Here is a 21,751-nt window from a genome sequence, read left to right as displayed (position 1 = left end):
CAAGGACAAGGCCAATTATTTGTATTCAGGTCCCTGCTCTTAATAGCCAGTTCTCCCATCAATTCACAAAACCAGAGGGAATGAAAAGTTACAGGTTTAATGTGTTAAAAAAGCCCCACAAAAGGGCTTTCATCAAAAAAAAGAAAAAAATTTTTAAAAAAACCTCAAAAAAATCCAACAAGCCATGACATTTGTAACACATTCTCTTACAGTTTAAGTTACTTTATTTGGTTGGTAATGTCCAAACAAATTTTCACTACAGTACCTCAAGGCTGTCAAGCAAACCTCGACACAAACTATAAAGCCCCATAAATTTTCTCCAATAGCTGCTGCTATGGGTGCTCATTTCTCCTCATTATTGAAATCACATCAGGTTTGGAGGCTACTGAACTAAGAAAAGTGTTCCAGAAATATGTACATATTAAATCCAAGTAAAACAACATTTAAAACAAGTTGAGAGCAGTACATTTCAAATCAATAAATTTTTTCATCCTTTTTAAAATTCAGTCAGTCTAGGATAAGCTTGCACTATAAAATTCACAATACTTAATGTCCAAGGCGTTTTTAATAAAGAATAAACTTCTTCCAGTTGTACTTCTAACTTCCCTAAGAACACTTTTTTGTTTTCTTACTTGAAATCAGGAATTATTAAAAAAAAAGAAATCAGTTAATCAAGAAATCAATGCTGTCTAGTTTACAGCCAAATGGTACAGGAAATAGGCCAAGTGCCATCCATGGCATGTCCCACATTTCCATCACTACCTCCCAGGGAACTCCATCACACTGTTAGGAACTGATGCCACTATGAGGGCCACTCATTCTCAGTGAATACCACTGCATAAAATACAATCTGAGGTTTTCTCCCTCTCACAAGGAGCAATTAGGAACTCAAGTATCTTTATGAGCTTCTTGCATAAGATAATCACTGTCAGAATCCGATTCTTCTTCATCTCCTGGTGTTTCCTCTGCTGCACGCTTCATGCCCCGCTGCTGGGAAATGGCCAAGGCGTATTTGATGTTGTAAATGTTCCACTCACAGCTGAAAAAATAAATAGGAAAATGTTGTTTTCCTCCTGAAATAAAAACAACTCTAAAAGAAGGCTGTCTCAAAAGCTGTAACAGCACACTGTCACCCCCCAAATCACTCCAGGTTTTAGATTTGGACTTTCAAATGTAAGAATACATACAGTTTTGAAACATCATCAAAGTGACGCTGGATGCTCTTCTGGAGGAACTGAATCACAGGGAGCAGCTTCACTGACCTTGGATGGAGAAAACATGCAATTTGCAGTGCAGTTCATGTTTACCTATGGAAATCTAGAACTTTTCTATACTCTCAAGATTCTAACAAGCATACAACTTTAATGCCAATGCCAAAAACGTTTTAAGATAATCCTAAAGAAACAAAAGCTCTCTGCTTTTGACTCTGTCCACAATGATTACACTTAATACAAGTAATATATTGTGAGAAATGTTTTTTCTAATGTCCAACTGCATCTGGAAGAGCTGATTCTGCTTGCTGCAGCAATGACAGTTCCTTTCAGATACTACAAGACTTTCTGAACAACGGGGAATTTGTTTTAAATTGTCCTCTTCTACTTTAGCAGGAACAAAGGAGAGATTTTGTTCCAGTCATTTCAGTAACTAAAACATTAATATCCATGTTGAAGCAAGGGAAGAGTTACACAATGCACTGTTTTTTAAATTGTAGGACTCCTTCTCAGATTACTTCTCAGCCCATTTTAAATTTGTAAATTTGCCTGGTTTTGTTCCTAGAAGTCTAAAATTCTGTATTAGGGGTGGGCTGAATATAATTCACAGACCAGGCCTGTGTAGTTTCAAAGTACTCTGTAGGAAGGCAGAGTACTACCAGCTATAGTCACAAGCTAGGTCTGTAAAAATGCAATCAATACCTGCACATCACCTTTCAGTTAGATTTAAGATGCATAACTGTTTAAAAACACAACTGCCAAATCTTGCTATCACTCTTGAAATCGTTATGCAGTTATTGGCTAAGCCACTCAAGCAAAGTTTTACCTGTTGTATTTGAAAAATGTTTCTGCAATGTATCTTCACAAATATAGTAACATATTCCAATTCTGTCACACACACTTTTTAGAATCTTTTTAGACCTTTAAGATCAAGTCCAAACTGTAACTTCTATCATTAGCACAGAACTTGTAAAACTGAAGTGCTCTAATTGTAGTTCATGCATTATCTAGAATATCAGTAAATGTTAAGTAAAAGCCTTAAACTGAGAGGTTTTTAATTTTAATATTCTTGTCAGCACTTTGACTTTCACGAGATCTCACCTTGTTTTCAACTTCTGTCCATGCAGCATAAGCAACTTATGAACCCAAATAAGATAGAACTCCAAGTGACAAGAGGTCTCAAAAGCAGAGGCCAGGAACTCCAGTAACTTCTCCACATACAGGTCTGGCAGTGATGAGCAGACAACATCAACTGTGCAAAAAGGAAAAAAAAAACATAAACATTCAATAGAGTTGAGTTACTACTTGGAATAACATGAAGGAGACCACAGGAAAGCATAGGGGGAAGAAGAAAGCACCACTTTGGCAAGTGGTGGATATTTAGTCCTGTATTTCAGGGTACAGTACCACAATCTCTCAGGGGACAAATGTTCCTCCTTTGAACCTTCCAAACACTACTGTATATAAAAGCAAGAAATTAACTCCTCCCTCTCCAAGTTCTTCCTCCTAGCAGAGCACTCTCCCCAGCAGCTCTCCTTCAGAATTTTTACATCACCCTTTTCTCCTCTTTTCTAAAGCAACAGACTTTATTGTTGCTGCTTCTGACCTCACCCAAATTTCTGTATTCAGTGGAACCAGTTATGCACAACAATCAGAGGCACTGATACTTGAAAAGACAGCAAAGTCACCTGCCCACACAGGAAGTGTCTCAATGCTGTTAGCAACAGCACAGCACAAACAAACACTATAAGCATCCAAACTGATCTCATATATAACTAAATGACCTCATTATATATAATCCATTCTCAAAAACAGCTTTTGCTTAAGAAAAAGGCACAGTTATCCTGTTAACAGTGGATTATAACAGCCTCTCCTCAGTTGTACTCTGGCCTTCCAATCATCATCTAAGCTCTCCACCAGATGTTCTGGAGTATCAATGTCTTTGTTTGTGCTGTCAGTCCCAGAACCAGGCACAGTACTTCTGATGTGGTGCCACAAGTGCCCAACAGACAAGATTCATCACCTTCCTCAAACTGCTGATTACATCCTTGCTACTGGTTAATAGTCTTCATCACACAGGCACAGTGCTAACAAGGTTAAACTTGATGTGCCCCTCCAACACCAGCTGACATCCAAAAACCCTGCCTGCACCTCTAGGCCTGATCAAATTCCATGCTGAGAAGTCACTAAATGAGCATGAAGTAGATGGGCAAAATTAAAACATAAATTAACACTAAGAAATCTGCCTTTACACCTCAACTTATCTTGGCTCACCCATGTCTTTTTACAGCTAGCTCAGCCCAGTTTCATGGCAGATCCACTCACCTTCACTGCTAGGGACAGCCTCTATCACCTCCTGAATTAATTTCTTTTCATTCAGCTTGAAGGCCATGACAATGGCCATAGTGTATTCCTTCTGACTCAGTGTTTTGCGGATATTGCTGGGTGTGACATCAATATCCAGCTCAAAAGGATCAAACATTAGCCCAGAGTCCAGTGAATAGAGCAGGAGGCCCTCTGTGGTGGTGGCTGCCCAGCTTCGTCCTAAAAGAGAAATAACAATATTTAACAACAAAGAGATGTGTTCTAGAATGGAAACAGAAGAGTAATGATAATCCTCCAGTACCCTATTCTTTCACATGTTTTATATGGAATTTAAAAAATCCTAAATTAACTGTTGATACTAACCTGTAGGACAGAATCGCACACAAGTCACCCTTATTTCTGGTTTAAAGTGTCGATAGCTCATATCACCTAAAAGAGAAATCTGGAAGTGATTTAACAGATTCACCACAAGTTCACAGTCTAGTTATCAACTCTGACTATGATGTTACCTTTAAATAATGTACAGCATGGTAAAACCTGGCAGAATTAAAGACTGGGTAAGGAAGGCACAATTCATGTCCAAGAGATCACAGCTTAGGTGGTGGGACCAAATTTTGTAATCCTGATGTTAAAACTGAGCTAAACAAGTCAAACCCTTCTTACCTGTGTCAAAGGTTCTGATGGAAAAAAAAGTAGAAACAAAGAGAGCAAAGCCAAAGCCATACCTCTTTTTACTCCAGGAAGAGGGATGGCAACACCTTCATCACCTCCACCACCTTGATCAATCAGAGCCATGCTGCCAAATTCAGTCATTTTTCTCCGATCTAAGTACTCCTGGAAAGACATGCAAGTTCCATTCACTGCACTGAATGTCTCCTCAAACAGCAGAGCTCAGTTTGGACTGTGCTTTCACATTATTATAGGTTTGATATATACTCCAGAAATGGACTGTTTGCTTCCTCAGCTGCAGCCCTACTCTTTCTGTCCTGCAGGTTCCATAACTGCAGTGTGCTAATGCAAGGGTTGTGTGGCAAAAACACTGCAAATGAGATTTTAGGGACTTCACAATGTGAGTGAGATTTTAGGGACCTCCCTGGTCCCCCTTTCTAAATACCCATGCCCTCCAGGATTCTGTTTCAGCTTGTTCACTTTCTTTCAAGGCAGATGTTGAGCTACACCAGCTCACAGACCACTGCTATGATACTTGGAAGTACATAGCAGTGGTCTGTGTAAAAAAAAGGATACCTGGAACCACAGTCAGATAGAGCCTGACATGAACAATAATCATCCTTCCTGGTAAGGGGATGGTGAAAAGGGTTACTGGAATTTTTTCCCCTTCTGATATTTTTCATAATTCACTTTACTTTTAAAGGAATTTAATTTGGTATTTGGCAATATTCAGAAACAGAGTTTATAAAGGTCAGTGATGTTGTTCTGTGTCCACAAAAATAATCCTTCATTTCTTTGCTAACACAAACTGACACCTGGGGAGTTAGCTTAGTACAAAAGGCTGATAATTTAAATTTTCACTTCCACTTTAAGTCTAGTGCCAACTAACTTAGTATGCTTGAGAGTTCTGCCCATTCAACACAAGCACAGTACAAATCTGGGAAGAGTTTCAGGAATTCATTCTGTTCCAAGAGGAATATATCCTTCCACCTCTTCTGCACAAAAATGAACCCATTCTTTAAGAAACATTCATGAATCAGTCTTAATGAGATGTTATATCAAAACCAAAGTCTTGTGGGGGTGAGGAAATTTAAAAAAGACTCCTGTGCTCACATACCTCCATTGCATCTAAAGAATGGTTGCATGAAATTTCAAATTTTTTCATAAGAATCTGTTCCTTGACATTATATATACAGACAAATTTTGACAATCCACCTGCCAGAATAGATTGACCATCTGCTGAATAGCACAGAGTTGTAAAAGATCTGGTAAAGAAAAAGAGATAGCAGTTAAATTTCACTGCCATATCTGAGCTAAAAGATATGAGTAGAATGTGAAGACTCAGAAAATAACCACTACATGGTAAAAATGGAAATCTTATTCACACTGTATGTACTTCACACACACATTTACTACAAAGCATTTGGTGCTTTACTATGAATCAGAGACAATTTCAAGAACTTCAACAGATTTATGAAATACTTCTATACTTCTGAATCTGAGTCACAGCTCAGTCAATGAGCTCTCAACTATATCATGCATGACAAAAAACCAGAAGAGCTGCAGAAAAACCAGTGCCATGGCATGTTTGATAGACATGGTTGAGAGCTCACCAGCAAAAAATACTGCTTTTTTCCAAAACTTTTTTCCAAAAACTTATTGTTTCTCTTTTTTTTTTTTTTTGAGTGGAAGCAATATGGAAAAAAAAGGGGGAAAAGAGAAGAATAAAACATTTCTCTAAGATACTTTTTGATAGCACACAAATTCAACTTGCTTTTAAACATTACCTCACATGTATAGCAACAGGTAATAAACCCCATACTTTAATTACCTTCTTTCAAAAATGTAATAGTTTCTACATACTAATGGTTGTACACTAGTATTTGTGTAGAAAGATATCTTCTAAAAAACCTAACCCATAGCAAATTAACACCTTGGCCTGAGAAGCTTAATATTATGTGGGCAACCCAAGTCCCAAATGGATGAGAAAAAACACACGCTCAGAATGATGCTGACCAGTGAGAGAACACAGCCAACTACAAAAGGGAGGCATCTACATGTCAGGCAGGCTTTTAACATTCAGAATCAGAAATATCTGAACAGCAGATGCACTCTGCAATCTTCATGTAGAAAAGAAATGGAAAAACAACTCCAAAGTGACCCAGTGTGGCACCCTCTTGTCACTGCAGCCCCCTGGACGTACTTGCCCTTGGCTGCCTGCTTGGCAGTTATTTTATCCAGCTCCTTCCTCCCCATCTGCAGATCGTGCCTGCCCTCAATGGAGCCAGTCTGCACTGCACTGTCATGATCCCAAAATGTTATCTGGCCATTCAAAGCAGCAACTGCCAGCTCCTTGCCATCGGGACGGAAGGCAACAACAAGAACTGCAAGGAATTTCATAACAGTTAAAAATGCACTCAGATGCTTTTCTAAGAAAAGACCCTTAATTTTTCTAGGATCTTATCTCAGCTATTAGAAAAAATTTAAGAGTAAAAGAGTAAAAAGTATGACTGTACTTTTTCCTGTGGACAATATACAATTATATGTTGTTAATTATAACACTAACTATAACGCTAAGCAAGAATTAAAGTATTTATTGCACTATTAAGCAAGCACAAGAGTGAATTATCTGAACTTTTCATTTCCATTTCCATGAATGAGTCTCTCTGTATTTGACATGTTCTGTTGTTATTAACATATTTTTCACAGTATTTTTATATTTGATAAAAGATGAGAAATGAAACAAGAATTACCATCTGAGTTTATTATGAATGTCTCCTTAGTTCTCCAGCTGTCCAACATATCCCATAATTTTACAGTCTTATCCCAAGAGGCACTGGCTAGAACACACTTCATTGGATTAAAGGACAAGCTGCTGATGGGACCCTCATGACCTGCTAAGACCTAAAAAGAGAAGAAAAAAATAACCTGGAATTAGGTGTAAGAAACTGAAATCTGTGTAGTCTGCATTCAGTAAACTCCAGATACAGCCAATAAACCACACCTGAGTTGTCCACACACACTTGAGATCACTTTTGGACACAGGGCATGATACACACCAGTGATTCTCAACTTTTTATTTTCACAAGTTTTTAAAAAATTCCCTGTAGTGCTACCACTATATAGGCATCTACAACCACTCCTATGCACACACTTTAGGGATGCAGTGTGCCAATTTCCTCCCTCCTTTCAAAACAATCAGACCAATTGTGAAAAACCAAGTCATTGCTCTAAGAATTCAGTACCTCCTGCAGCTGATAACACTTCAGAATAAAAACAAAAATAAAAAACTGAGAATAAGAGTGACAGAGATTTTCATTTCATGGAAGGTTCCTACTCCTCCAAAAAATATCTAGGAAAGAAACTAAACTCAAAACTCTGGAGATCCAGTCAAGTATATCCCGAGTTACCGAAGTGATCTGTATTCCATGGCTGTGCCAAATTAAATATGTGAATCACTGAGCTCTTCTACTTGTACAAGATGCAAAGGAATGCTTAAGAATTGAAACAATAGTTGAACAATCATGGCCCTGCCCTGCTCCAGCAAAACCCTTCATGAAATCTGTATCAGTCTTAACAGAGCAACTACGATTTCTTCATTACCTGTAGAAAATATGTGGAAAAGAACATCTCTGAATAAGGAGGGAAAGACTTTCATGCCCATGTGTTAGCTCACCAACACTGGTGTTACTTCATGACTAGAAAGGGCTCATTACTCAAAAATTTTAACTATTTCCCACACAAATTCAGGGTGAGCTCCATGCAATAAATAAAATAAATGCTGAGAGCAACATAGTGTAGCTCCAGTTTTTGAACATAAATATACCAAAACACTTCATGTTGCATTGAAACTCCCCTGACTAATCCCAAAGTTGCTGAGTATCACCACACTCCACACAAGGTTAAATTCAAGCCCTCCCAGCACTCTGGGTCCTTACATCCAGCAGCCTCCCACTCTGCATTGACCAGATGAATATTTCAAAGGAATCCTGGGAACCAGCTGCCACAATCTCACCACTGGAGTCCACAGCTAAACAAGAGAACTGACTTGGTCGTGGGGAGGTAAAGGTACGGAAATTCCGGTACCTGTGGAGGAGGTGAAAAGAAATTATGAGAACATTTCACGTAGATTTATTTAAATGTGTGTTTAACAAGTTTATTTATAAAAGGAGTTCATTTGTTTTGTAAAGACTTCTAAGCTATGTACAGAAAAAATATTGTTTTTATAAAATTAAGGTATGTTGCCTCAGCATGACTGCAAGATCCAAAAGAAGTATGAAAAACTCTGCAGAAATAGGAGACAAAAATACTCTGAGGAGCTCTCTTCTATTAAATAGCATGTGTCAATATTTTAGAAACATGGGCTTGTTTACACACCCAGTTCTGTGCACAGCTGTATTATATTATGGAAAGTGCCTTCTCCCCATTTGAGTAAAGCCAGACAATGATTTTCCTGGATTTCCAGCTTCTCTGAGGAAAGTTCTTCCAGAATTTTCTTCACAGAAAGTGGACAGAATAAGAGCATTCCTAATAACTATCTCAATTTAAATCAAAGGCCGAACCAAAAACCAGTAAGGCAGTGCTGCTCACCTTTATGAGACTTCAAACAAACAATCAGTAATTTGCTGTATTTTGGGGGGAGTGTGAAAGCTGAGGACTAAATGAGACATGAAAGCTTTCATGCAAAGAGTTACCTGTGCAGATCAAAGGCACGCACTGTTCCATCCAGGGAAGCACTCAGGACAACATAACCAGTGGAAGTGAAAGTTACAGCAGTTACACCACTGTTGTGTTCTGTAAAGGTGACAAAACAAAAGCTGCTTGAAGTGTTCCACACTTTCACCTGCAGGACAGACAAGAAAAGACTTCTTAGAATCACCATCATCAGTAAAAAGAGAAAATCAGAGTAAGGCAGCAGCAGAGTAGAGAAAACCTAATTATAGAACTCTGCAACAGCATAAAAGACTTTCAGTAATAGCACTCAAGAGGCCAGAGACTATCATTATACCTCTTAAGACACATTTGCAACATAAAAATCTAAGCAGAGACAGACACAAACAAAGTTAATAAAGGAAAGTAACACTTGGTGAGCATCTTGAGCTTCCAAGCTTATACTGTCAAATAAAACAGGTGTCAAATTCAAAACCAACTCTAAAGCCATTACAAAAGTTACAATTGAGATGATATTCCAGTTGTTTCAGGGTTTTTTCCTGAACAAAAATTTTATGCATTTAGCCTTCTGCAGTTTGACACTTCCTTATTTTGGCCAGTTTTCATCCTGAATGGCAGAAAGTGACAGATCTTTTTCTGCCATTTAAAAGTTTTGACAGGACATCAGCTACTACTGTTGTCCCATTTATGTGCCAAGACATCGTGGCAAAACACCTTTTAAAATAAAAGTACCTGTACACACAGCCTATCATTTCAATGCAAGTCATCCATTAGAAGTTAATTTTTCTCTTAAATGACAAGCTTCTGGAATGGTACATTTAAACAAAAAAATTGCACTGGCATAAATCATTTGAAATCAATTTCATACCAAAAAACAATTATTTAAAGGGTGAGAAGTTGGGTGGCTGAAGTTCATTCATCCCAAGATATCATGGGACCATAAATAACATTGATGAATTTGTTACTTTTGCACTTATGGTGACTGGACCTGTAATAATTAAAAAATCACCTCCTAGAAAGCATAAGTGATGCAATTTACAGCCACAGGTAGCAACAAAGCAAAATATATATACTCTAGAAAGAAAAATCAGAACATTTAAGGAAAGAGAGGATAAAAATTTATGACTTTATAGTAAGAAAAATATGTACCAATTACAGTAACAGAGCTTTCGACATAAAATGGAAAGTCAAGCTGCTCAGTACATTATTACAAGTTCACATTCCAGCAGTATTGTCTCACTTACTTTGCCATCCTCCCCTCCAGTTACTATGTACTGTCCATCTGGAGAATATGCCAAGGAAACCATGCTGTTGAAATGGCCCTGCTGCTTCAGCACATAGGACTCGCTCTGCCACTCCCACACCAGGAGCTGGCCCAGACCTGTAAGCACAACAGGATTAACCACAATGACCCTGCAAATGCAGGCCACAAAACACAGTGGCAGGCAATGTCAAAAAAAACCCCAAACAAACCCAAAGGTTAATGCAGACAGGTTGAATTCTGCATCTTTCAGTCCTAATAGGAGCTTTTTCCTTTTATAACTTCAGGGAAACCTCCCCAAAGATTTCCTCCATGAGCTGTTACATGGAATAATGTTTTCAATAGTACAACAGCAATGCTATCAACCAGTTGATAAAAGAGCTGGAAAGAAAAGTAGGGCTGCATATAAGAGTAAAGTTTTGGGTTTCATGCAAACTGTTACGGACAGGGTAGGAATGCTGGGAACATCCAGGCAGGTTTGTAAAATGCCATAGGCAACATTTTGCAAAGAAAGAACAGCCCAGAATGAAAGCAGAAATTAACTAGAGGGAATCTGGGGTCTCCCTAACTCTGCTAGAAGCTTTCCTAAATAAAATATGTATTTTTTCCTGCAAAAGAAATTTTTTCCTGTTTTGTTAGAAGCAAAATACTTCCCTGAATCATCAGAATTCTCTGAGAGACTCATTAGTGGTATTTGTTTTACTATACCTAGACAGCACAGATATGAGACTATCAATTATTCAACATTTGGAGTCAAAACTAGCAAGAGGAATTTGGGCATCATGCCCACCACATTTCTTATTTTTCCCATGAATACACACCAAAAAAACCTGACAAACCTGAACATCCAAAGGCAATCCAGTCACCAGTGCAGTTGATAGAAATAGAAGCTATCCTTTGGTCTGAAATACTGAAGTAAGAGAATTAACCAATAAATAAATTTGTGTGATAAAACTTCAAGTCTAATATTTATTAAAGCTCTTCAAGCAAGTTGTTTGATTGTTTTACTGAACTTCTGTACCACTGTAACATCAAAAACCACAAAGTTCATTCCTTTGTTCCACTCCAAACCATCAAACATTCCCAGAATGAAGGCAGAGTATCTGCATCCCAAAAATGTACTTGCCAACACAATAAAACTCCCCGAGTTTAAGAAAATAAAATAGGGGCTTTTTTGTACATGGAAATTGTTTATAGTTATGGAAAAGAATCTGATTTGATTTCTCAACTTAGACACAATTTACAGATAATTTTACATATGCAGAACTTTCCAGCTAATATTTTCTACAAAGAAACTGAAAATATTAAAATGGACAAAGTTAAAGAAGTCTAGCCAATGACCAGGAACTCCTGAGTAGTTTCCTTATTCAGACCTCACTTTTCCAGAATGAGGAGTGGAATTATATGGTATTTTTTACATAAATTTATGGTTTTGCCTTTCCAGAAATTACAGTATTAAATAGACAGTAATGTTTTAAGATTTTTGTGCTCTTTTTTATTCATCCTTCACTGCTTAACATGATGTGTACCCAATCAAACAAACATGAAACCCCTGCAAAAAAACCTATTCCCTTCCCCAACAAAAACCAAACCAAATGTAGTGATAACCCCATGGCTCACCTCAAGGAGTGGATCAGATTGAAATCTGGAAGCTCATGGAGGTGAAAGACTCCAGAGGCAAAACCAGTGACTAAAAGATGTGTTTTCTTGTGATAGGCTGCAGCTGTCAGGTTATTAAAATCTCCCTCTTTATTGAAAAAATACCTGGCACCCAAGAAAAAAGCAAAAAGGTGAATGTTGAAGAACAGGATGTTGTCAGAGTTGCATCTCCAAGCAGCTCACCAAGAAGGCTGATGAGCCACCTTTATGTCATCTCCTGAAGTCAACCAAGCCTTTCTGGCAAGAAACCAAAGCCTCAAGACTTAGAGAGGGTACTGTAGTAAAGTAGTAAAAAATCTGTAGTAAAGATCCCATTTACAATTTCTGAGTTCCAAACAACAGGACACCATGAGTCAGTATTTCTTATACTGTTAAAATTACACTTGTTATTCTGAAGGTAAAAGGTAGTGCCCATCATATAATCAAGGTAAGACAGTTCTGCCAGAACTACTTAAAATGGTATCTGCAGTAAATTTCTAAATTTTAAATTCTGGACAGTTAAATTTCTAAATCCTGGACAGTTTTATACTGCTTTGAATAAGTTATAACAGATGAAAAAAAAAAAAAAAAACCAGTACAATAAATCCCCATTGCTACTTTCATTTTTGATAACTGAAAACCACTTACTTTGCAACACGTGAATATTTAACTTTATTTCTAGTCTCTTCTTCACTTGGATCAGCTTTCCCATGAATTTCTTCACCCTTGGGCTCTTCAAGCAGCTCTTCTTCTTCTTCTTCTGCTGCCTTCTTTTCCTTTGCTGCATCTTTAGGGGGCATGGGCTTCAAACCATCCAGCTCAGTGTCACACTGCCACACACACAGAGCTGCATCCTGGCTAATTGTGTACAGCTAGAATACAAACACACAAATTATTATTGTCCAATATCCATGCTCTGTGCTCTGCAAAAATATGAATATGGACTTGCAGAAGGGTTAGCAAGTGTGCATTCTATTCTCAGGATAGAATCCAAGGTGCTTTGAACTGGAAGTTTGACTTGTCCTGAGAACTGGTGAATTATTTGCCTGCCCCCAGAAAAATTTTGCAAGGACCAAAAGCAACTTGATAACCAGTCAGCATCACAGCTAAACTAAATCATTTTTTCATATTTAAAGCTAAAATGTTTTGGGTGAGCAAATTTAAACACATAATTATGGCAGAGCAATCAAGAGACACTTCTGTATTTTCTAAATTCTGAGATATTGTCAAAATAGTCACCTACAGATAAGGTTCTGTTTCCTCTATTTCAATATTCCAATTCAAGTGTGTTGTGTGATTATACATACATCTAGGCTGTTCTCTTCAAAAAAGCAGGCAACTATGACATCCTTATGGCCTCCAAGAGAGTAGTAGATCAAGTTAGCCCATCGCTCTGCTCCAAACACCCACGTAGACATGTCCTTGCTCCCCACTGCAAAGCACCTGCCAAAGAAAAATACAAAAGAAAATTAGAGCACTGGACTGCAAAACTCTTCCCTGGGTGGAGAATGTGCTGAGCTCAAATCCAGCAGTCACCACTTTGATTTTACAAACAAGTGTTGTAAACTGTGATTGCTGACCATAGCAGAGGTAGAAGGGGCTAAAACACATTCACCCTGCTCACATTCCTAAGATATGTTCCTTTTGTGAATTACTATGCATTTTCAAGTAAGAATACTTAAATAAGTAAGTTGATTCCCATTTCTTATACTTTCTGGTCAGCCTAATTGTATTTTTTAATTAAAGACACAATTTTTAAAGCTAGTACAATACTTCAGAGGAAATGCAATGTGCATTTAAATATCAACATGTGCAGGTAAACAGTGCTTCAGTTTAACAACTCACTTGGAATCATCAGTCCAGTCAATACAAGTTGTTTCATCATATGGGCCATAGTAGGTTTTGTCCAGAACAAATGCATTAAATTCTCTTTTCTTCCCAGGAGCATGGTACAGGTAAGCAAGATTGTCTTTTGTAACCACAAATTTCCTGGCATAATGGGGGGGAAAAAGACATAACTGCACACAAAGCTGATAGACCAAACAACTGTTCAGTACACACTGCAATACAATGAAACAATATAATAATAAAGAGGTTCCTGCACTACTGAAACAATAAAAATTAATTGCTTTTGAAGGAAAAACAAAGTATTTGCAGATTGCCCCCAACTTAAACATTATAAAAGAGAAAACCTTCAGTAAAAATTACTGAAGTTGAATAATGAAATTCTTATTCTCAAAGCCCCAAAACAGAAGGTAAAGTTCAAACACTCAAACCAGGATATTCTATTTTCAAGGCTTTGCTTTCCTTCTTTTCTTCCCCTCTCAATTTTACAAAGTGACCCTGATCAGCTCAAAATCTCCCCTCACTCATGAATAGGAAACATTTCCAGATTGGTTAGGATGTCTTCATAATCACAACTAGTTTATGGGGAAATTCCTGCTGTTCTGTTCTAAAGCATGCACTTCTTACTTACTTGCCATCAGGGGAAAAGCTGACACTGTGAACTGGCTTGTGAAAATAAAACTGATGTATCACGCATTTCCCAATCAAACTCACAAGCAAGGCAGCTCCCTCTGTAAGGGCAGAAAGAAAGGATCATAAGAATAATTGAGTACCAAAGAAATCATAACCCCAGAAAACATTCTTTTCTTGAAGAGGAGGGGGAAAAGCATTTCAAGACAGTGTGCTTAATATTGTTAAAATTAAAAAATACAGTCCAAATTATGAGACACTCTCCAAATTCTGTAAACAAGTTCTGTAAATAAAGATACCTTACCAAAAAATTATAATGCAATTTCTAAAGCATATGACTTCTAATTTTGTGTTAAGGTTGAACACCTAACAGATTTCCTCCCCTCAAGGCTGCATTTTTACTGAATTCTTTTACAAAACAGATGTCTCTTTGTGCAAGTACCTTCATCAATTAGAATGGCAAGGCTTCCATCTGGAGAGAGCCCCACGCACACAATATTGAGCCGTGTAGCCAAGGGCAACGTCTCACACTTGTTACTGCAACAAAAACACAGAACAGTAAAATGAAGACAGGAATGCAGGAAGAACATCAGTGTCAGTGAAATATACCTTTGTTAAGGCCATAGACAAAATTTAATGTAAAACCCTGACAACTTTGTTCAGCTGTCACAATCCCCTGACCACCAGCTAGGTGGGTTGTTCTGAGCAGGGCCAGGAGCTGGACTCAATGATCGTTCCAGGCCAGGATGGTCTGTAATTCTGCATAACAGAATTATAATTCCAGGCTCCAGGATGGTCTGTAATTCTGCATAACAGAATTATAATTCCAGGCTCCAGGATGGTCTGTAATTCTGCATAACAGAATTATAATTCCAGGCTCCAGGATGGTCTGTAATTCTACATAACAGAATTATAATTCCAGGCTCCAGGATGGTCTGTAATTCTGCATAACAGAATTATAATTCCAGGCTCCAGGATGGTCTGTAATTCTGCATAACAGAATTATAATTCCAGGCTCCTGACTGGAACGCAGGTACAGAGAGCATTGATCACAACTCTGGCACAAAGGAAAGGCTGATGATGCTCTAATTTTTGTTATATGCAAGGCAGAAGCACACAAAGAAACCATACAACTAAATCAAACACAAATCTATTTCTTCCCTTTTCTTTTTCTCTCTGAAATACACCTTTACATAATTCCTCTGCTATTCTCCACACGAGTGTACGCGCCCAACACCGTGACAGGTATTCCACTAGACAGGCTTCTACCTTTTCACGCTAAAGCAAACGCTTTCCGGGATATTTCGGCAGGCCGAGCATCCTGGACAGCCCCATGGTCGGGCTCCAAAACGCCCTCAGAGCTTTATTCCCCCCGAAACCCCCGCGCTGGCAGCGCCAGGCCCTCCCCGCCCCTCGCCGCTCTCACTTCTTGAGGTCGAAGAGGGAGATCCTGTTGCCGACGGGGCTGAGCAGGGAGTTGCCATCGCGGGTGAAGCTGAGGTTGCCGCGGCGGTACACGGTGCCCAGCAGGCCGGAGAACTGCGGGGGCAGGAAAGGGCAGGGTTAGAGCGGCTGCGGAGATGGGGATCGGGGGAAGGTGATGGGGAGATGGTGCTGGGGATCGGGGGCTGCCCCCCGGCCCGCGCTCACCCGGTACGCGAAGCGCATGGCGGCCACACGTGGGGAGGGCAGCCGCGGAACTGCGGCACTCAGGGGCGGGAACAAGGGGAAGGGAAGGAAGGGAGCAGAGAGGGAGGGACAGGAGGAGAGTGGGCGGGACAGGAGGAGAGAGGGAGGAGAAAGGGAGGAGAAAGGGAAAGGGACGGGCTGTGGCACCGCCCTGTGTGCCCTTCCCCAGGCACGGGCCTGCCCCCCCTCAGCCGCTCCGGGCCCTCCCCAGCCCCCGCCACGAGCCGGGGGAGCTCTGGTTCTCTTTAGTAAATATATTACGGTATTTATATTTTTTATTATAAATGCCTTGGAGTGACTGTGAGAGCTGGGCCTGTTTATTCTGGAGAACAGAGGGCTGTGAGAGCTCATCAATCGATATAAATATATCCTTGGTGGGTGTCAGAGGATGGTGCCAAGCTCTTTTTCAGTGGTGGCCAGCATCAGAATGAGGAGCAGTGGCTGTAAAATAAAACACAAGGAGTTTCAACTCAACATGAGGAAGAGTTTGTTTATATTGAAGGTGGCAGAGCTCTGGAACGGCTGCCCAGGGAGGACACAGAGTTCCCTCTCTGGAGACATTCCAGAGCCACCTGGATGTGCTCCGTGTCACTGCTCTGGGTGACCCTGCCTTGGCAGCAGTTGGACTGCGTGATCTCCAGAGGTCACTGCAATCCTGACTATTCTGAGATTCTGAAATTAGAGTGCAACAACACTGAATGCCCGGTGTATAGATGTGAGAGGTTTATTTTAAAGCAGTTTTATTGCAGTGGAAAGGATCTTGGTGGCCAGTTTGATTCTTTTCAATAAAAGTGTAAAAATATCACAAAGAAAATACATAAGGAAAAGAAAGAAAGGGAAGGAATGGGCAAGAGTAGATAGTGGAAACATAACAGCACCCATGGATCTAGTGACGAGACTTGAGTGTTGGCATTTCAGTGTCCCTTGGTCAGAGAGATGATCACAGTCTCGATCCTTTGGCCCACAAAACAAAAAGTTCCTCGGGTTATGTACAGTCAGATTAGCATTGCAACACCCAGACCCCTCCCCAGGAAGGGAATTCTTCATGTCTGACACAGACTGGGGCATGCAGCACCTGCTGAGGGAGAGTTCCAGAAGGTGTCATGGGCTGCTTTGGGGTCCTTGGTGGTCTCAATCCCCCTCTCTTGGTCTTGCCTGCTCCATGACCCCACTTCTGCACCCACACTGGGGGTTATGTGGCCATCATGGACCTGACAGTAAAACTGGCACCAGAAAGATGCTGCCCTACCTTGGTATTTCCCATTTGAATGGTTATTGGTGTTTGAGCCTTAGCAACCCATTAAATCCTTACTGTCTGTGCTCCTTCAGCCTTGTCCTTGGATAATCTCTCACAGGTGTTAGTGTTGCAAAATGTGGAATATGTCAAAATTAACTTAAGTCAGGATGTTCTTTGATGGTTGATCTTTGTATATTTCCAAGCCTAATCAGCAAGGAAGGAGAATTAATTGGTGGTACAGAGCAGTGTCCCTTAGTTATGGACATCATTATAATGAGCTAATGAGCTCATTATAACTAATGAGCTTTAAGGATGCAGTAAATCAAAATATGAATGTATGTCTTATATGTTGCTAACTTGGCAAAAGACTCAAGTCCAGGTATCCTATAACTGATTATATAATAATAATATTAATGCATAATTATATTATTATTTATAATATAATAACTATTGTAACCAACTTATTATTATTATACTAATAGTCAGACCTACAGGGCAAAAAGACCCTGCCCAGGTGAAGACCCTTCCCTGGAGGATGCATAGAAACCAGCTGGGATTACACAATTTGTGTGGAAATTATTAACCATTCATAATAGAGGGACTGTACCTGGGAGGTTGCCAACACTGAATTTCTGTGTATAAATAACAGCAGGAAAAGTCTGGAGGGGTGTGCTGGATTTGTGGAATACTGTGGAGGCTCCAGAGGCTGCAACTCTGAAATAAATAAATAATCAACGTCTCCCTCAAGTGTGTAATTGCACACCAGGTAACAAATCTGATTTTTGCAGCCAAAAGCAGCTTTGGTTAAAATAGATGAAGCAATCACTCCTCCAGACCAAACAGAACTCACAGAGCAGAGAAGGTGATTTCTTTTTAAAACATGTATATTTAGAACTGTAACGCTTACAATTTCATTAAACAATCTTAGTACAATGTGTTTAATCTAACAGTATCTTACAGAACAATGTGAAAAATGATTTAATAGCAAACCATGAAAATGGAATTAATAATACCTGCAGTGTCAAAGTCACTAACTTGTTACCTTTTCCAGTCAGAGAATCCCAGCAGTCATTCGCACTAAATGATGCTTTGGGTTTTATCCAGAATAAAATGGTATGATTCCCACAGAGAAAGGGCATTCCTTCACAGAAAGAAGATGCATAATAAGAACATTTTCAGCTAGCAGGTCTACTTTATACATCTAATTAGAATTTTTAAATAAAAAATAAAGTAAAATGTTTAGACCAGTGCAGGGTGCCTATTCAACTTATTTGTGGTTCCTTTTGGAAAGAGGGTTTGTTTTTCATTTCCCCTTTGTAATTTAGCAGAAGAAAAGAAAATAATAACAATGAGTTTGTCTAATGAGCAGATCCTCACTTCAGTCTTGCTGACAAGTGTTTGACATGGGACTGTTTCCTCTGTGGAGTCTGTTGACAACGCACCATTATAGATCTGCAAGTAGAAAAGGTCATTCTCACATTAAATGCACAAGTTTCAATATCAGAAGCAGGACATCAGAAGAAGTTGTAATTTTTCCAGTCACAGGTGAATTTGCAACATTCACAAAAATTACACTTTTTTTTTTTTACATTTTTTGTATTTACATTTCAGATATAAATAATGAAATTCTTTAAGTTACATGTTTTAACTTTGCTTCACGATTATTCTACATCTGCAAGCTTTCCTGTATCAAACCAACCCCCTTCTTTCATCATGAATGCACAAGTCTGGCCTCTAATCAGTAATAATTACACTTAGCCTTTATGATGAAAGGTTGACTGTTCAAGTATCACATCATACTGAAATTTTTGCCCCAACTTAAAAATTGGGGCAGCAAACCAAGCCACTTGGAAATGATAATAAAAGAAATTAATCTGGGAACTCAATAAGCCAAATAATTTATTATTAACTTCTATCAATATCTTTCTTTGGTAAGAAATATGCAAGAGGATAACCCAAGCCCACCCCCAAAAAAAAAAAAATCATATAATATGTGACATCACAGTGTCTACTCTGTGAAGGAGAAAGCCTCAGAAAATTAAGGAATTTTGTTCAGTTAAGATTGTTTATAGCAGTAGCTCTTCCATGCATCTAAGTATGCAAATGATGGAAGTTTAATATAAAATTGCAATGGCAGGAATTAACAATGATCAAACAAACAAAATAAAAGCAAACCAGAAAAGCAACTGTTACACCAGTGAATGTGTTGTTGTATGCTCTTGTTATGTTTCTGGCACATGTGTGGAAAAGCCTGTAAATTATTACATAAAAATTCAAGCTTTGGATAATTACATCATCCAACTCTACATTCTAAAATATGTAGGAAGCATGAAACAAATCTCTCAGCTGCCCAACAAAAATAAAGAAGTGGTCCAAAGATTTGGATTTTTTGCTTTTTGTTGCCCTGTGTTGGTTGTTGTGATGCAGGGATGTGACTGCAGGAAGAAAACCCAATAGCTGACACAAAACATACTAAAGTGGCAATATAAACTAGCTGACACAAGCCTCACTGTACATTTAAATTGATACAATTGTCTGCTGCTTCCATGGCCAGTGCACGCCGGGTGCCACGGGTCTCCTTGGAGTTAATGATGCAACGAGGACTGAGCAGGTCATTATCCCATAAAGTGCTTTCAAATCCAGTTCCTAAGGGGCTCCTTGTGTCACTCCGAGCTGTCACGTGACATTGACCTCCAGAACGTGGTCGTCCCTGCTGGGAATGACCAGGATTTGCATCCCTGTGCTGCTGTTGAAGACCTGGCCCGGGGAGAAGGGCTGGAGCCGGGGCATGGGCAGACCCTTGTGCTCCCCGCTGGCTGTGGAATGCAGGCTCCCCCTGCTCCTGATGCTGCTGCTGTCAGCCTGCTCATCCACATTCTTGTCCACAGACAGGTTATCGTTTTCAATCCAGCTATCTGTTTGAAAACAAAAGGAAAAAATAGAGTTTTATTCTATCAATTAAGTCTAAAAGGTCATTTCAGAGCTCTGACAGTCAGCTTAACACATGTTCACAGTTATTGATCATCTCTGCTGAGGTAAAAGTCTGTGCACACTTTTGGCCAGCACCAAATGTAACAGAGTGAATTATACTGGTTTAGAAGGAAAATTTCAATAGCATGACTTCACATCTGTCACAAGCTAGAAGGATGCACACTGGCAGCTCCACTGACAAAAGCTATGTTGCTTCTACGACTGAATTTTCACTCTGGAACTACTCAGTACAGATAAATACTCTACATGGCTGTGGTAATTTAAACTCTGCATCTAACTGAATGGCCCACATTTTCAGCAGTTCTTTTATTTCACATTCAATCCCTTGAAAACCGGGGAAAGAATCTCAAAACTAATGAAGACACAATTTAGAGAAAATGGAACTGCAGGATTAAAGGGTTATCAAACAGTTTTCACTTGATTATAAATCCAGTGAGAACTCATTTGCATACTAATCTTTAAAGGAAACATAAGAGAACAATGCATTTATTATTCCTCCTCAAAAATTTAGGTGGCAACCCAAATTCAAAGTTCCCATTAGAGCAAGTTTCAATTTAGGACTGTGAGTGAAGGTAGCAGAGACACCTGTGAGTACCTGGTCCATATATTGTCAGTGTATTTCTTGCTTTGCTTTTCTCTTTACACAAGAACACAGGAAAAGCAGAGTAATTCCTGTAAGTAGCCACGTGGTCAAATTGGCCTTACCAGCATCAAGCTGCATGGAGTGAGCAGAATGGTGAGGGAGGTATTTAAACAATCTGACATCAGGGAAAGGCAGATGCCCAGCAAACAGTGGCATCACTTCCATGTGCACTTTGTGAGTTGCTCGAGGTGCTACAGGCATAGAAATCACTCCAGAGCTTTTTCCACAGACTGCCCAGTTACTACTGTTGTCAACAACTGCAAGAATAAAGAGAAAACACTATACAGTTCTTCTGTGAAAAATGGAGAACCCTCAGGATAGTTTTAGAGCACTTTGAAAATCTGCATTTTAGCAACATCTAAAAGCCCACCAGCTTTTATGTGTGAAGAGCTGTGCAAGGTAAGAAAACAGCCCTACACAGAAGGGACCACAGTTGGGCCTCAAGCATGTATCCATCCAGTCTGAAGAACATTTCTACTCCACTGGAAGGCAGATTAATGAGGGGAAAATAAAATATTCCCAGTCTTGCAAAATGAAAAGTGCTGTACTAAGCAGCTGTACCCACAATAAAGGAATTTATGCCACAGCGTATCTGGCAAATGTTATTGTCAAGAAAAAATTAGGGGGAAATTTATTAAAATGCTTAAGAAAAACAGTCTTACCTTCATACATAAGTTTTGTTGTGCAATATCCATCTGATTCTGTTAATGCTTCATCTCTGTCAACCTCAGAGAGCTCAACAAGCCGGGTGATGGACACCTCTAAGGAGCAGAGTGAGCCTGTTTTACAGTACTCTGCATCCAAGGGTGGGAAGATTTCAGTTTTCACATGGTACAATGTCTGTCAGGAAGAAAACAGTGCTGTTATCAAGAAAAAATGGGTGTTTTATTTGTGTTTAAATTGAGCTGACAGTGGGTACAGTACCAACTTTATACATAACA

At 39.3% G+C, this 21,751-nt stretch overlaps 2 protein-coding genes across 2 annotated transcripts in view; both read right to left on the bottom strand.

Moving 5' to 3' along the window:
* Window positions 1-190: 190 nt before the first annotated feature.
* PWP2 (PWP2 small subunit processome component) lies at window positions 191-16,018 on the bottom strand. Its single transcript, XM_054654610.2, has 21 exons — window positions 15,901-16,018; window positions 15,677-15,789; window positions 14,693-14,787; window positions 14,252-14,351; window positions 13,621-13,764; window positions 13,083-13,218; window positions 12,424-12,647; window positions 11,758-11,901; window positions 10,977-11,047; window positions 10,121-10,257; window positions 8,900-9,048; window positions 8,144-8,291; window positions 6,959-7,109; window positions 6,409-6,589; window positions 5,323-5,470; window positions 4,262-4,370; window positions 3,900-3,965; window positions 3,537-3,755; window positions 2,313-2,463; window positions 1,188-1,262; window positions 191-1,039 (listed from the first exon to the last, which is right to left on the bottom strand). The coding sequence occupies exons 1-21, from the start codon at window positions 15,916-15,918 to the stop codon at window positions 889-891; spliced, it is 2,730 nt and encodes a 909-aa protein (XP_054510585.2). The 5' UTR covers window positions 15,919-16,018; the 3' UTR covers window positions 191-888.
* Window positions 16,019-18,042: 2,024 nt separating this feature from the next.
* Window positions 18,043-21,751, bottom strand: part of TRAPPC10 (trafficking protein particle complex subunit 10) — a 37,933-nt gene continuing 34,224 nt past the window's right edge. The window contains exons 21-23 of the mRNA XM_054654651.2: window positions 21,473-21,650; window positions 20,873-21,067; window positions 18,043-20,091 (exon numbers count right to left, since the gene is read on the bottom strand). Coding sequence (XP_054510626.2) covers window positions 19,853-20,091; window positions 20,873-21,067; window positions 21,473-21,650 — 612 coding nt within the window. The 3' untranslated portion in view covers window positions 18,043-19,852. The remainder of the gene's footprint in view (window positions 20,092-20,872; window positions 21,068-21,472; window positions 21,651-21,751) is intronic.

Source organism: Agelaius phoeniceus, chromosome 2 (assembly GCF_051311805.1).
Source record: "Agelaius phoeniceus isolate bAgePho1 chromosome 2, bAgePho1.hap1, whole genome shotgun sequence".
Lineage (NCBI taxonomy): Eukaryota > Metazoa > Chordata > Aves > Passeriformes > Icteridae > Agelaius > Agelaius phoeniceus.
The sequence above is the reverse complement of the archived record's forward strand: the minus strand, read 5'-3'. Positions and strand labels throughout refer to the sequence as shown.